General features: G+C 36.2%; 1 protein-coding gene across 6 annotated transcripts in view; it reads right to left on the bottom strand.

The window, feature by feature from the left end:
- Positions 1 to 17,527, bottom strand: part of IL1RAP (interleukin 1 receptor accessory protein) — a 127,962-nt gene that overhangs the window by 17,219 nt on the left and 93,216 nt on the right. For all 6 annotated transcript variants that reach the window (XR_005383906.1, XR_005383905.1, XR_005383907.1 and 3 more), the window contains 4 exons: positions 13,715 to 13,880; positions 12,001 to 12,072; positions 9,739 to 9,865; positions 6,996 to 7,144 (listed from right to left, as the gene is read on the bottom strand). Coding sequence is in view for 3 of the 6 variants with exons in the window: in XM_038583694.1 (XP_038439622.1) it covers positions 6,996 to 7,144; positions 9,739 to 9,865; positions 12,001 to 12,072; positions 13,715 to 13,880 (514 nt within the window). In the remaining 3 variants the exon portion in view is untranslated. The remainder of the gene's footprint in view (positions 1 to 6,995; positions 7,145 to 9,738; positions 9,866 to 12,000; positions 12,073 to 13,714; positions 13,881 to 17,527) is intronic.

Below are 17,527 nucleotides of genomic sequence, written 5' to 3'. Positions count from 1 at the left end.
ATTAGTTTTAATTCCATCCTCTTATCAGTGCCATGTGGAAAAATTTAATCACCTTTCCTATAAACTTAGGGAAAAGCCTCAAAAATCTTATTTTCTTTGGGCAGAGAGAGAGGGTTTCCACCAAATGCTGAGTATGCTTGGCTTTGAAAGTATCTCTCGGTTTATAGTTCTAGTATACACATTCTGAAATGTAATATCCAGGTATGGACAGATTTCCATATTATCTGCTTACTTTTATATTAAAGGCATTTTATCAGTTTCTTTGGAACTATGAGAAATAGGAAGAGGCAATTTCTGACTTCCTAAAAACTAGATAGGTATTAACTCAGACCTATAAACAAGGTCTGTCATGACCAAACCACTAACCACTGTACTGTCTCATTTACCACTACCTTTCCCACAAAAAACATCAGGAAGGTTTCACTTCATATCTTTGTTCTTACTTGACTTCTGGCAAGAATAGTTTTTTCTCTTTCTTTAGTGTTCAAGTCCATGCTCAAGTGTCATTATTTTGTATAAGCTTTTCTAGAATGAAACTCCTCTTGCAATCTGGCATCTGCCTGGCAGAAATTCCTACTCTTCTCATTGTTTATAATTCTATTACAGCATTTATATTATACTGTAATTTGTCTAGAAGCCTGCTTCTCCATTCTCTCTTCCTCCCCCCCTAAACTATACATCTATAGTCTTCATTTGTGTCTTCTTCATCCATCCTACCCCTAGGATACGTAGTATCTCAATGAACATTTCCAGATATAACATCATCTACTCCTGGAATATTTAAAAGAAATCTAGTACTCTACTATGTATCAACAATTTCATTTGTTTGCACTATTAGCTTGTGATAATGAAGCATAAGTGTTTGAAGAAGGAATAGAATATTTGGATCTGAAGCAAAAGTGGCTTAAATTATGTATTAGTTGATCTGGCAATTACTTATTAACATTTTTATTTGCCAGAAGCTGTTGGGGATACAATAGTAGATAAGATCAAGAGGGTTTCTGCCCTCTTAGGGTTAGTATTCTAATGCAAGGAAATAAATAATAAGACAACTAATGTTAGGTAGCGATCAGTGCTATAAAGGAAATAGGGCAGGGTGATATGATGGGGTACTGAGAGGCTGGGCTGGGGCACAAGAGGTATATCAGGTCAGGTAGTGAGAAAAGGCTTTTTGATCACTTGAACATTATGTTAAGTGCTTGCCAAGGTGAGGCACAGAGGAATTTTGTTCAAAGTTGGGTTTGTTATCCAGGGTCTCACTCCAAAGTCCAGAGATCTTTGCAGAGCTCTGCCGTGAAGTTTAATTATTGATCATACGCTAGTAGAAAAATCCCTTTTAAAGCAGGTATCTCTCCTAAGGGAAAAATGGTAAACAGCCTGGAGCTGAGCCTAAAGTTCTCTAATTAAAGGGCAGATCTTTGAGTTTCAAGTTCATTACCCTAAACTCGGGATGCTAATGCTATCTCAGAGATAGCCTGGAACTCCTCAATGTAGAATTATTACCAGGTATTCTCATGCTTGTTCCATGAATAGTGGTGTTTAAAACAAGAAAACTTCATCATCAAATGTCAAAAGCTATGTCAGTGCAATTGTTAAGAATTTACTAAGATCAATTTAGGTAGCTGGCATGAAAATTGCTGTGTCCTCGGTATTTCTGAGCACATGTTATGTTAACAGTACACTGGGGTAATTCCCACTGCCATCTTCATTATTTGCTCAGTTATTTTGGCTCCTTCTGGCTGGACATTTTGTAATAGGGAGGGGAAAAAAGGGGTCAGTGGATGCACTTACCTGAAATGGGTTTTAAAAAAATACCAATAGGTATCTTGCCTAATGATCAAAAGATCAATTACTCTCATAAATTTCCCTCTGCCACATTCATTTTACTACTGCCTATTTTTATTTTTAGTGTGAATTTTTACTTTGGTTTTGGGTCATTTAATTGCATATGTCATATTTATAGATTGTATTTTGTGGGGCCATCTTGATGATATCAAGTAGTTCCTGATACTATTTAACTAATTGAACTCTTAAGATAAATAATCCACAAGCCTGAATTTTTAAATGGCTTGAACCACATGCAGGAAATGTTCTAAAAAGCTTTCATATAAAGCTTTGCTGGCTTACAGGGAAAGGATGACCCTCGGCTCACATTTTCTGTCTGCCCCAGCTGGAACCTCTGATGTTTTGGCATAAAGATTTTAATCTGATGCAATCCCAGACCAAAGGGTTTCCAATCAGGAAGGGGTGATGCAATTTGACCAAATTGCATTCCTAAACTGCTTCTCTCTTTGATCTCACTTATAATTGATTTAGGATATAGCCAATTTTAGTCACTTGCTCTGCTGTTATTCCCTGAATCAGAATTTCCTCCACTTCTTTTGCAGTTTGACAGTAATAACAGGCTCCAAGGTCCAGGTTTCCAGCTAACCACCCTGAGTTAAACCCGTCCAGTACTTTAGCCCCAGTCTGTTTCCTGATTTCAAGTTGTTGATCTATAATCTTGTTAAGTTCTTGGGAACTTAACTTATTCTCTTTCTCTTCATTAGTTGGAGCCTTGCTATCCACTAGGTCTCTGAGCCCAACACCAGCTGCTTGGACTTCCAAATACTGCCTGCCACAGACCCTGTGTCTATTCTTCACTAAATTGCTGAGACTTCTTGATAATTTTCACATGAACCATGTGATGACCATTTCTCTGTATTACACACCATTAGAATGTTTTATTTAGGTGATAGTAAACCAGAGACCTATAACTGAATTAACCTGCAGACCTGCTTTGTATGACTATCATAGTGCTAAGATCTGTGCATTTTGCCCTTCAGCTTTTGGCCTTAGAGAAGTAATTGATGTTGAAGTGGCTTTCTTTCCAGAATATGTAAAATGACAGTTTTTCTAAGATGGACAACTGGCAGTTGATCTATGTGTGATCTGTGTGAGAAAGGACACAGAAAGTTGAGCCCTGTCATTACCCTGTTTTTTTTTTTTTTTTTTTTTTTGCCTGAAGGCACTTTCAGACTGTGGCATAGAATAGGAAAGACCAAAAATACAGCCATCACAGTCAGCTAAGGACACAGAAATCACAGTTCAGAACTATTGAATTGGGGTGAATTTACAGGCCTGGGTAAATAAGAAAGAAAACTGTGTGGAAAAAGAGCTCTATAAATCTCTGAGGGGTGACCTTGAGTCTTTGGAAAAATATAAAGCTTTGCATAGGTCGGATGAGACTTGACAAGATCAGAAATCAAAGGCATAATGCTTGGAAAGGAAGGTGGAAAAATATATTTATATATGGGTGACACAATCGAATGTCTAGAAAATCCTAAGGAACCTAACAAACAAAACAAGCAAAAACTTTATTTAAGCAGTGAATTGGGAAGAGTCAAAGACCAATATCAAATACAAAAATTAACTAATTCATTTCTATTTTCTAACAATGAGCAATTGAAAGTGGAAATTTAAAAATACCATTATAATAGCAACAAAAACAAATCTCTAGGGATATATTTAATGTGTACAAGACCTGTATACATAAAACAACAAACAAAAAAGCTGAGAAAAATCAATGAGAACTAAATGAATTCAGAGATATATCATGTTCATGGATTGGAAAATTCAATATCGTTAAGATTTCAATTCTTCCCAAATAGGTTTATAAATTTAACATGATACCAATCTAATCCTAGCAGATTCTTATTGAGAAATTAACAAGCCAATACTAAAATCTGTATGAAAGAATAATGTGATCCTCAGAATAGTCAGATTAACCTTTGAAGAGAAAAAAACAAAAAAAAGGAGGAAGACAATAGTTTCTGACTTCCTGACTTATTTTAAAGCTGTCCGTCAAGACAAAGTAGTATGTATTGGACTACAAACAGATGAACAGATTGACAGAACAGGGAATAGGGAATGGAGAATAGACTCATGCTCATAGAGTTAATTTTTTTTGGCTAAGTTGTCAAAAAGAAATCAATAAAAAGGGAGAGATTTTTCAATATGAGACTAGAACAACTGATTTCTATATGGAAAACAAAACAAAACACCAAGCCATACCTCACAGTATAAAAATATTTAAAATTAATCACAGGCCTAAATATAAAAGAAAAAGCTAAGATTTTTAACAATCAAAGATTGCTAATACAGGATTTAGAAATATAGAAGAAATTGATAAAATGGATTTCATCAAATATTTTAAAATTCTGCTCATCAAAAATAATGCATAGTGATTAAAACATTCACAAAGTTATATCACACACACACACACACACACACACACCCATTAACAAACAACCCAACAACAAAATGGGCTGAAGATTTTAATGGATACTTCACAAAAGGAAAAACTATTAATTAGTGGTCGGTCAGTAAGTCTGTAAAAAAGTACTCAACATCATTAGTTTTTGAAAATGCAAATTTAAAAAATATAGTGTGATACTACTACCTACTTACTAGAATGGCTAAAATTGAAAAGTCTGACAACCCCAAAAGTTGGTAAGGATGTAGAGCACCTGGTATTTATATGCATTGCTAGTGGAAGTACAAAATGGTGCAGCCTCTTTGGAGATAAGTTTGGCAGTTTCTCATAAAGTTCACCACACAACTTGCCTTAGTCCCTATATCCTTCCTATTATAGAACAACTGCATGTTTATCACATTTACATTAGCTGCCTATTATCCTTTAATACTCTGTTTTAACTGACTAAACAAAATTGTGTTGTCCGAAGACCTATCCCAATGTCCAAAGACCTATCCCAGTGAATTTTTCTTATTTTGAGTACTTCCTGTCTTCTTTTTGATGAAAGACATAGCATGCTTTGTCAATGAATCCAGAAAAGGACACATACATATAATGTATGAATGTGAACACAAATATTACCTCTGGATTTCAACATTACCTGGCCCAGAATGGAAGCCAAGTAACAAAACCACAACCCACGGGATGTACACAGACCAGACTGGAGTCTATATGATATTGATGTAATTTCAGCATAGATCATCCAGTCTAGTGGATGCACCTTACATTCCTGATGCCATTCGTACTTAACCATTCAGAGCATGGCCTTCTGTGAAAGGGAGCTACTCACATAGCTCTGGTAGGCAGACTTCTGCATCGCTCTGAGACTAAACATGATTTTAATTGATTATTTAATCCTATCTATCCGACAATAAGTAATTAATGTCATCCTCTCTACTACTTTCCCAAAATACATGCTTCAAAACACGAGTCCTACAAAATGCTCCATTCTTCAGAAATCTGCAGTCAAATATATTTCAAAGAAAACCCTGTCTCTTATATTCCAACTCCCTGCAGATATTCATACCAAATGTTAATAATGTGAAAGACTCTAAGAGGACCTTAACTAAAATAACTTGCTTGATTTTGTTTAATCTAGCCTTTAATGATATTTTATTTATTGTAAAAGCCTTTTTCAAATAGTACCTGTGAAAATTTTGTGGAAATAAGTAGACTTAATATTTGTTGAGCACTTAATATATATGTATATAGGCCAGTAATTTGTGCTGAGTGCCTTAAACAACCCTATGAGACAGCAGTATCATTTGTCTATTTCAAATATAAAGAAATTGAAGCTCAGAGAGGTTAAGGGTTTTTTTTCTTTTTTCTTTTTTTTTTTTTTTTTTTTTTCAAGATTCATCGAGTTAGGATGCACAGAAACCAGGATTCCAACACAGGTCATCTGAGTCTAGAGTACAAATAATGAACTGCAGTACTATAAATAGTCCAAGTAGTATTCTTAGTAACTAACTTTGGGAAACTGCCTTATATTACTTGATTGAGTCTTGTTGCTTTACACTGGCTTCTGAGGAGCAGAAACAATGAACTATCCAGAACCAATCCACTAAGACTTCTTAAGTGGCATATAGACTTCAGGACTCTGCTTTTTACTTTCTAAATTGTAATGAAATGTTAAGGTGAAGCCTGTTTTTGCAGTAGCTTTGAAAAAAAAAAAAAAAAGGTTCAAATCCCACTGCAAAATGTAATAGCTATGAGTTAATTTCTTTTTTTTCCTTACTTTTGCTATAAATAATATAGGCTCTGACACTAGGATCCATGATGATTCTGAATGACGTGACTGCGTGTGTGATAAATCATCATTATCTTTCTCTAAGTCATTGAAACACATTCTTGAAAGGATTAATTGTCTGGGGTTCTGTGTTAGGTGAGAGACCCAAAGATAATTTTAGACACAGTCTGTTTCAGTAGCAATAGCTCACACAAGAGAGCTTTATCGTTTTTATTTATTGTAGAAAAAATTAGTAATATCAACATGGAAATCCTTTTACATTATTTTAAGTCACAGTTTAAATAATTTTCATTTTAGCAATTGTGGCTAGCGGTATATTATAAATCTGTTTGAATACTGGTACAAAGTATTTAAAATGATTATTTTAAAATGATATTTTTGAGAAGAAATATTTTATATTTTACTCAACTACTTGACTATAATTAGATGGTTGCTATTTATAATGCTTCATTATTATAGATAATGCTTCTAAGAATAGTGATGGGTACATAATTCTCTTTCTGTTATTTGTTCAGGAAAAATTCCAAAAGTATTAAGTCATATAGTATGGCCATTTTTATGACCCTTGAACTCTGCCATCAATGATTTCTAAAAGAGTCTTTACAATCCACCAATTATATATGACTCTACCAGTTTTATTATATCTTTGGTAGCTTTAAATGTTTTATTTTTCATTTTTCATGACTGTACTGATGTAAAATTATGCCTCATTTTCATAATCATATAAGTTTTTTGGCCATATTTGGGCACTAAGTTACTAAAAGCATAAGAAACAATATTTTGAGTGTCTTTACATAGCTGGAAATTTGCCCTTAAGGTTTTCAGTTCATCTTTGATTCATTACTATGTGCCAGATGTGCTAGGTGCTGGAGCACTCTCTTCTCATTTTCCTTATTCACCACAATGTTACATTTGGAGTTCACAGATTCATCTGCTGAGTGCATCCATTACCTTTCTGCTTCACCTTGGCTGCTTTGTCAACCTCTCCTTTGGCATTTCTAGCATGACAGACATAGTTGCGCTTGAGATCCTCAGCAGAAACTTTTTTGATGTTCAAAATCTGAGTTCTCATTTCATCTTCAGTTGCAGTCAAACTTACACTAGAAATAGGGGAAAGAAAATCAAAGCATGAGTGAGACCACAGGGCCATGCCCTGTGTGTGAATCAGACAAGGAGACAACCACAGAGCCCCCAAGTGAGGGTGGCCAGAATGTCCATGAGCTGTGTTGCCTGAGATCCAATGGTTACAAAGGTAGGAAAGCTTCTAGATTCCAGTATCATGTTTTACCTTCTATACCACATGCAATTCCAGTATCTAGATCAAATCCCATTGCTGGCAACATATGGCAGATCTCTCCTCAAAGCAAAATGTCTCCTGCCCTCACACTTCTGAAACAGTATTCTGTATCAGTGTAGAGAGAAGCTTCTGAGGCCAGATCTATCTGGGTTTTGATCCAAGCTTTGCCACTTACTGGCTGTATACTTTAGGCACAGTAATTAATCTGTTCCTCCTTTGAAAGAGAGGTAAATAGCAATGCCTACACAGTGCATTACACGTATTGACTTACTCAAGTACTCTGACAATTAAGTCAGTGTGTAAGTATTAGAACAATGCTTAATAAATATTCATATATTGGGGTGCCTGAGTGGCTCAGTCGGTTAAGTGTCTTCCTTTGGCTCAGGTCATGATCCCAAGGTCCTAGGATCAAGCCCCATGTTGGGTTCCCTGCTCAGTATGGGGCCTGCTTCTCCCTCTCTCTCTGCAGCTCCCCCTGCTTGTTCTCTCTCCCTCTCTCTCTCTCTATCTCAAATAAAGAAATAAAAAATAAAATCTTTAAAAAATATTCATAATATTCATCTCTCAAATAAAGAAATAAACTATTTCAAAAATATTCATAATATTCATATAAGCTAATTTGCCAACCTCAGCAACAATTCATGCATTTCAGAGATTCCCAAAGCTTGGATTTTGAACATAGGTAGAATATTCCAGTGAAAAGGCTAAAACTCCATAGGTTAAATCCTAACATTATAAAAAGAAGAAACTTCTCAAAGCAAGTAAGCTTTGTGAAGATAAATACATCCAAATCTCAGCATGTCAGAGATCAAGTGCTTTGGGTACAAGATCAAGATTTGAAATCCCTTGGAACCACTTGCTCCAAAGAGAAAACAAAATCTCCCTCCTATAAGTGGACATCCAGGTTCTCCTTCCAATAAGGCTTACCATTAGTCATGAGAACTTGGTCAAGGGTTGTGATGGGTTTAGCCTAAAGTGAATGGCATGGCCCTACTCTGAACACTGAGTTGTGCTGCAGTAGTAGCAAGGATGAACAGCATGGCTTTCATTACCATTCATTCATTCTTCTTATGATAGAAATGTTCAGAATTCCTGAAGTGATAAATAACTCTCCCTTTGTCCTCCAGCCACATCTTTAATCAATTCCTTCTGAAAAAAAAAAAAAAAAAAAAAAAAAAAAAAAACCTCTCCAATTTCAGGAGGCTCCTTCTCTACCTTTACATATGTTCTGCTTCTCTAACTTCCAGCCATTGCACATGATGTTCCTTTTACCAGGAACATTCTATTTCTTTACCTAGTTTATTTCTACTCATCCTTTAAATCTTCAGATACTGTACCATCTAAGAAGCACTGCCTAATCCCCTAAAACTGACTGTATTCCTCAACTAACGCTTCTGATAACATCCAATACTCTCCAGTCACAGCATTTATTACAATATATTGAAATTTCTGTTCTATCATTCTTATTCTGATAAAAATCTACTCAGTTAGGAACAAGGTGTCTTGCATAGCACCTGATGCAACGTAGACATAACTTCTGCACAAAGTCTGAATTTACTATTAGGAACAGCATATCTTTTGAATTCTAGAAGTTCAAGTGGCCAAAGACCTATTAGCACATCATCTTAAGGCTTAAGTTCTTAGAGCTACTTTCTGATGTGGTTGGTCAGCTGCTAACTTTTATTATTGCCATGAACCAATTGCACTTGGTTGTCTTGCACTTGTAGACTTCATTTCCAGAAGAACCTTTTGTCTTCAAAGACCCACATTTTCCTCTTGGTGAACCCAAATCCCTTCAAAAAAAGTTATATTTATTTAGAAATAAAATGACCCAGCCTGTTATTTAAAGAGTGAGCTATATTACCACCTCATCCACTTTAAAAATAAAATTTAAAGAATGTGAATATATTTAGTCAATATTTATAAAAATAATAATTATCAATTATAATGTGATGTGCATGCTGTGGGAGTTAAGAATGAAGGAGAAGATAGGGAATATATGCTTATTGCAAGACAAGACACTAGTATAATTTATCTGAGGCATAAATACAGAGGTCTAGACTCCAGACTGGAGAAAGAAAATAACAGGGTGACATTGAACAGATTTCATGTATTCAGAGCCCTGTGTTGTGGTCTTCCATTCATGTGGGCTATGCATCATCCCACCTACTTCCAAGTGGAAATTATGAATATGTGATCATCACAAGATGTCTGAGTCTGGAAATGCAAGTCCAGCAATCCTTCTTTGGGATGCAGCCACTAAAGACTTGAAAATCTTACTGATTTTTGGTAATGATGGGCCAAAGTCACACTGTTTACTTTCAGTGATTAGTATACATCAGAGGGCGTTCAATTGATGGACAAGCGTTGATCACCCCTTGTCTGAGCCAATGGTACCTTTCATTAACAGTTACATCAATACTGGTGTCATCTGGCTTTTTTCCGTCAATGGTCCACCAAACCTCATTGCGAGCGTCCTTCAGGAAAGTAAAATAGACTGTACAGGGGATGAGTAGCTCCTCTCCTAAAAAAAACAAGTTAACCCATCAGTGTGTAACCTTCACATGGCTACACTGGTTCCATGCTGTGACTAATCAGAAGCTATACAAGGACTTAAAACTACTTCTGAGTAATTTTCAAGTGGCCTACCATAGTAATGTGCCATACTTCACTGCAAATAAATGAAGAAAAGAAGTACAGCAGCTTTATACAAAATTTCCAGAATGATCATCTTTTTATAAAATCCATATATGCTGTACCATGACAGTATTTGTTCAAAGAAGCTCTGACAACCTCCTTTTTAGCCCTAACCTTCCACAGGCTATTCTTCTGTTATTTCCCTCACAAACAGTGACTAAGGAGGGACTCTCCAGATCTTGGGTTCTTGGCCCAGAAAAGATGGGGCCATGTTCCACACTGCAGGCCAGATCTTGAAATGCTCAGGTTATCAAAGTGTAGTCAATAAGTTTAAAGATAATATATATACAACACACATATGTTTAAGTACAATATATACAGCAAATATTTATATATTTATAAATACTAATACTTATGAATAATAAATGTGTGCTTTCTGAATTGGAACAAGAGGTCAGGGGGATCTCCGGGCAGAAAATGATAATAAGAAGAGCAGCAGCTCCTTTACCAAAAACTTTATATAATTCACTGTGCTAAATATTTATCACTTACTAGTGGTTTTACAGAATCTTAACAAAATACTATGGGGTCTTTTTTAAATCCATGTTTTATAGACATGAAAACTAATGCTTAAAGACCTTAAATGTCATTCGTAGATGAAACTGTTAATAAGTGGCAGACCAGAATTTGACCCAGATTGACTTTCATTCCAGTTTGCCCTGGACAGCCCTGTTCTATGCTTTCTTTTTTTATTTTTTTTAATTTAAATTCAATTTGCCAACATATAGTGCTCATATAGTGCCAACACCCAGTGCTCATCTATCTCATCCTGTGCCCTCCTTATATGCTTGCTTTCTTAGGTATTGGTATCAACAGCTTTCATTCTCAGCAAGTGTGCAGGTGGAGAGGCCAAATTATATTGTCATCCAAATTTGGACTCAAGTTTGTCTCACTGCGTGGTCCTACTCTGTCCCCTCTTCTAATGCATAGGGCTTACACTTTCCCTTTCAGTTTCTGTATTAATATGCAGGAAGGTAAGCAGAACATAGATTCTGTAACCATATGGTAGGTAGATAAAATATAATAGATCAATAGTAAGGGTTTACCCCAATAGCAGGAAGAATGTTCATATTACTATAGAAAGCCACTATGAATTCTTGGAAATGTGGTTGGAAATTTGGGGTTGGCAGACCTTTCTGTGTATTCTTCATTTTTGTGTGTGAGATTTTTTTGTTGTTGTTTTCTTTTTTGTTGTTTTTTTGTTTGTTTGTTTTAGCAGGCAGCTCACTATCTGCAACCTTATCTTAGTTGTAGGAGGGCACCATTGTTCTCTACCTACATTTTGATCACGATTTCTGTTATCTTTAGTATATTTGAAAAATATGTTCTTTTACACCTTCCATTGGGTTTGGAGTGAATTTATTGTAAAGGATACAATACAGAAAATCCTTAAATTTTCTATGGTTTTCAGTTTAACTGTGGGAGGTGAATAACAAATGATGTTTTATTCAGTTGGTCACAAATGATTTTTGTCCAGAATGGAAAATTATGAAAATGAAAAAATAAAAGGAGACCCAGAAAGTCATAGGAAACATCCGCTGGCACGCTGATCAGGGTGTACTAGTTCGACCAGTTGTTACCCATTAAATTCATAGTCTTGTCTCTGTGCTCCCACCCTGGCCCCTCAGCAATGGAAGCTTAGAGGATGCCTTGTGTTCATGTTGCAATCTTGGCAAACCCAAGCCATGTGCAAACTAATGTGTACATCAGACAGAAATCACTAATCAGGAGAGGGGAGCCATTGCAGGGGAAGAAAGGAGCAGCTGCGGAGAGAGAAGCTGAGCATCCCAGAGCTGCCTCAGAGATCCATAGAGGAGCTAATCCCCAGAGCTGCCTTGGTTTCTGAAGACATTTCAGTTTCAATTTATGTGTTTCCTTTATTCGCATTCATAAAGGAATAAAATATTTGTTCCTTGTCATTAAGAGAATCTAACTGAAATTAAAAGGCACAGCTCTAATTACCCGGTTCTTTCTCGTAGACCACAAGATCATTGGGTGAATAGATCTGAGGAGGCAATGCATCTTTTGGAGAGCCTGTTTTTGGGAGGAAGAAACAAAAAGGAAATGATGGTAAATCACATAGCCCTCATTTCTCATAACCTACTTCCAAGAGCTGCTCTTTTGTAAAGTTTTGCCCAACTTCCTGGCATAGTTTGTTAATTCTTCCCGCACAGACCCACAGCTCAGTGTAGAGTCATTTACGACACTTCATTCATTTAAACAAGCAAAGAGACAAGCATAAGGTAGTAAGTAGCCTCCATGTTTCAGGACAGAGATTTAGCCAGTGTTTTTGCTTCCCAAAGCTTACATGAAATACCCTTTCCACACTATAAAATAAATTGCTTTCCTGTCTTACTCAATTGTTCCTTTTCTACATATTTCTCCAGAACATGCCCAGAGTGGCTAGTATGGGACCTGGTTAAAGGAGTAAATATTAAATGAATGAATAAGTAAATGGAAAATTAAAAATCACAACTCTGAGGCCAGCACCTAAGTCTACCCAATGCCTGTAGCAGTTGACCATTCACAGGATCGCTGCTCTTTATAACATTCTATATTTCTAAATTGAAAGAAAAATATCCTGAAGGGGTTTTATAGAGTAGTATTTAAATATAGAGGCTTCAAAGATTTAAGGACCAGGGCTCTTTTCCTTACTTGGTCATTGACTAACCATATGACTCTGTTTTTTTTGCTTAATCTTTGAGAAGCTAATTTGCCTCACCTCTAAAATGAGGATAATTAAACTCACCGCACAGGTTCATTACAAGGATTAAATTAAGTCATGCATATTAAATTAAGTAATGCATATTAAAGCATCCTACTGGTATATAATAAGTACTCAGTACTTCACAGCTTTATAAACAAACTTGGGTTGCTTAAAAGTTGGATAAAAACCCTACCCCATGTCAACGTCTGTCAACTTCTCTATCTATAAATCAAGGTGACCAAGCATTCCTGTTCCCAACTTTCCAAAAAGGGATACATTTAAGTATCTGTATCATAAATGATTGCCAAGAGGAATTTAAGATTAGGTTATCATTCATGTCAAGTTCCAAATTTAGCCTGGTTTTTCTACTGAATTAGTTCCCAGCTCAGCATTATTCCAAAAGTATGCAGAGGAAGAGGAGGGGTGATTACAAAATTTTTCAATTTGAATTTTATTTGCACTATTATGTTAGAGCCCCTAAAAATTATGCTGAATCTGGTGTCAGACTAGCATAGAAAGGCCTGAACCAAGAAGCAGAAATCTGGGATTTGGAATCACTTATTCCACTAAGTCACAGAGCATTTCTAAGATCTATAAAATCTCTAAGATTTATAAAATCCATATATGCTGTACCATGCTGTATGCTGTACCATGTTAGATACGCTTAGCACTAGAGTGCAGATAAGGAGACTCAGACCCTTATCAAAGTCATATTAGATGCCTCTGACACTCTTTTCACTCTCCAAACTGCCTGTCTTCATTCACATATTGGTTCATTCAGTCAGCCAATAGTTACTGAATCCCTACTGTGGATGTAGAATTGCTGTGGCTCTAGGGATAGTGCAGTGAACAAAAATGATAAACCTCTTTTCTCATAAAATTCACACACTTCTTTGTAATGAACTATCAAGAGCCAGAACAGAATTGTCACATTTTTGTTGTGTGCACTTAATATAAAATCATGCTTACCTACCACCTTTACAGTTAGAGTCCTAGTCAGATGGAAGATACGCCCATTTTCTGGATATGTAACAACGCACGTGTAATCTCCATTGTTTGAAACCAAGGCTATAAGAAAACTCAAGTTCATGCCTTCAGGTATCACATTATTAAAGTTTTTTATTTTCTTACAGCCCTAGAAGAAGTAAAAGAAAAGATGTTCAGTATTTATCTACATGTATAGAAAATATACAAATGTGTGTGTGTATACACATTGCATCACCACCTATGCCATCAATGTGGGCCTGGTTGTGCTCAGCTTCCGGAAGGTCCAGGAGCCGCAGGGCAAGGTCAAGGGGCACTGAGCCCTCACCCAAGCCAGGCTGACCTCATGCTCTGCCAAGGGGGCCATGTCTGGGTCCTTAGAAGAGTCTGCAACCTAACACCACCATACTCCCACACAAGACAATGGACCAAATGTGCCACACTCTTTCCTCCACCCTAGTGCTTCTGGCTCTGTCCCCAAGGGCTGGTTTCCAAAGTTCTTGCCATCGCCCAAGGAGGGAAGGTTCTGAGCAATAAAATTTCTTAAATAAAAAAAAAAAAAAGATGTTCAGTATTTAGCTACATGTATAGAAAATACACAAATGTGTGTGTGTATACACATTGCATCACCACCTATGCCATCAATGTGGGCCTGGTTGTGCTCAGCTTCCGGGAGGTATACACACACACACACACACACACACAATCTAATTTTGCACAGCACATACAAATAGCTATGCTGGTTGTACCTTTTACAAACTAGTTAGTCAAGTATTTGACAATGTTTCTGCAAAGAATGAACGTAAAGTCTCATTATGCTTTCTGCAAAAGGAAAACAGGATTTCTGAACTGAGATATGAATTTAAAAGCACAAACTTCCTGTCTCAAGATTCAGTATTTGAATTCTGGAAATACTGTGTTCATAATGAAACAAAGTTAAAGTTTTGAAAAACAATTAAGGCGACTTAAGGAAGTTCATGTGCTGCTATTTAAGAAACACTTATTTTTCATTTTTCCACATTCGTTCACTAATTATATTAATTTGTGATGCCAACCACTCTGACAATTGTCTCACCTTAGGTGTCTGGTTTCAGTATTGATTGCTCTGTTGAATCAGTCTATCTACCACTGCTGAACTTCTTTGGGTTTTCCTTCTACTTATCCTCCTCTTTTTTATTATCAAATATTATACACTTCAGAATCTAAAACTAAAAGATATTTTATGAGTCTTACACCAAGAGTTAAATATATTTTTAATCCAAGTTATATTTTTATATACTTCTGCTGATTTATAAAATTTTGAGATTGTCTTATTCAACATAAGCAGAATCCTATTCTGACTCTCTGAGCCCCACTAATATCAACTGCGATAAAATTATATGTGGAACGTTTACTTTTAGAAAAACTTTGTTTTTCTTTAAGAAATCAATAATTAATCTGTGACAAAACAGACTGGGTCATGTCTTAGGTTTTTTAGATCTTGAAAATTCAGGGAGGCTATTATTGGCTTGTACTTTGGATTTACTGTATTTATATATTTAACTTTGATTCCTGAATACAGAAGGTTTTTCTTACTTCAATTCCTGGAGCATGTGTTTTGAAATACGACAGTTACACTGAACAGCATATTTTGCAATTCTCTGTCATAGGAACATGTCTTTTAAAAATTTCACTACACATTTGACTCACACAGATGATTTTCAAGAGGAAGTTGTTATATGCTCAGTTATTTTCTGAATGCAATTTATCCTGTTTTGATAAGCAGTGTTTCTAGACACTTGCCACATCAGCAAAATATTTCAATGCTCTTAGATTATCACAAAGTGTAAGGCCACAGAGACCTGTACTCTTAGAATGAATTTATGTCAGATTTGGTTTAAATTGAATTTAGACTATCTATAAAACTCTATTTGATTTATGTGGCACCTTTCATTTAAACAGTTCAAAGCTATTTTCTTCTCTCATTTGTTAGCTTAGCTGTTCTTATATCCCCATGAAGTAGACAGATCAGACTAAATATGCTCTAGTTTTACAGGTGGAAAAAAATAATGAGAAAGACAGATAAAGAGGTATTTTAGATAACACAGAACAAAGCTAAAACTCAGTTTTCCAGACAAATGAACAAAGGTTTTTCACAAGCTTCTTAACTAAGAATAAACGCCTCTCTTTGAGAGTAGTTGGGCTGGAAAAAATACTGACACAGGTATTTACATGTACTCCATTATCCCATCTGGCCCATATTCCAACTTCACGAGTTTGGAACACCCTTATGCCCATTTTATAGATGAGGCTATAAAGACCTAGAATGGTTATGTGATTGCCAATGTCATAGAGCTAAGTAGTATCAGAGCTAAAATTTAAATTTGGATCTAGCAGTTTTGAGGCCTTTGCTTTTAATCCTACCTAACAGTGTCTCCCTACCCTATCCTGTGGTCCTGCGTATATGCCATACCTGGGCCAGTCCCAGTGTTAATAGTGTGCTATGGCTCCATTATTTATATGAGGTCAATTCCCCCAGTTAGTGATAAACTGGAAAAGCATACTGTTCAGGATAAGAACTTAATAATTAGTACTGAACTTGTCAACAGCACTTCTTAAGAATGTACTAAAAGAAACTTATTTTTTTGACTTATCAAGCATCATTTATGTAAAAACTATTTAAAACACATTTGTTTTAGGATTCAAAATATGTGCTACAAATATGAAGAAATGCTTTTTTTTTTAAAGATTTTATTTGAAAGAGAGAGACAAAGAGCACGAGTAGAGGGAGGGTCAGAGGAGAAGTGACTCCCCACTGAGCAGGGAGCCTGACACAGGGCTCCATCCCAGGATGCCAGGATCATGACCTGAGCCAAAGGCAGACACTCAACCAACTGAGCCACCCAGGTGCCCCACACAGTATGTTTTTATTTTTTTTTTCACAGTATGTTTTTAGACACAATAAAGTATTCCTAAAGTAAATACTGCAGATTTCAAAATCATTGAACTGGAATCCAGAAAAAAAAAAAAAAAAGATACAAACAAAAATCTAGATACCCAAAGAGGAAAAGCAAGTTCACAAATACGAGAAATGGTTAACATAAGTTGATGTCCACTGTGAAGCAAACACTTGTCTGGCTAGAAAACAAGTCATCCGTTTAGTTGACCAATCAGTTCCTCATTTTGAATTCAAAAGAGGGAAGGAAGTTAGACAGGAGAACAACTTTTCCAATGCATAGTGGTAGCCATGGCAGCCTACCACAAAATATAGGAGGTAAAGAACAGCACAAGAAATGACTTTGAGATCTTTGAGAGGAAATAAACCATGTGCTGAAGTGTGGGGTATAAGTGGGGGGGAATGTCGTGACCAAAAAAGGACACATATTTCCATTCAGTAAACTACCACTTTTAAAGAACTGCACAAGGGCACAAAAATGGAAAAGGTACAGTTACTGACCCAGAGGCACGTAGTCTAGGGGAGAATTGCAACAAATGCTGTAAAAAGCATATTGGGGTGAGGGAGTAGGGGAAAATATTAAGCAGAAACCATTCCGCAAAACTTCCTGAAGAAAGAAGATGTGGGCTGGATTCTTAAAGGGCAGCTAGACTATAACAAGGTGTGTGGGAGGAGGGGAGATGTGGGAGAGTGACATTCCAGGGACTAATGTAAAAAAAAAAAAAATCTCTTACCCTCTAATAGCATTTTTGCCCTCTGCGTTAGTCCTTAACCAACTTTATTATGGTGTTCTCTTTTCATGCTTATTTCTTCCTTTAGAAAACTTACTTCTAGCAGCAAGTGGGAGGTGGCCAGGTACTTGC

The sequence above is a fragment of the Canis lupus genome, chromosome 34 (assembly GCF_011100685.1).
Source record: "Canis lupus familiaris isolate Mischka breed German Shepherd chromosome 34, alternate assembly UU_Cfam_GSD_1.0, whole genome shotgun sequence".
Taxonomy (NCBI): domain Eukaryota; kingdom Metazoa; phylum Chordata; class Mammalia; order Carnivora; family Canidae; genus Canis; species Canis lupus.
Note: the sequence above shows the minus strand (reverse complement) of the source record. Positions and strands in the feature narration are given on the sequence as shown.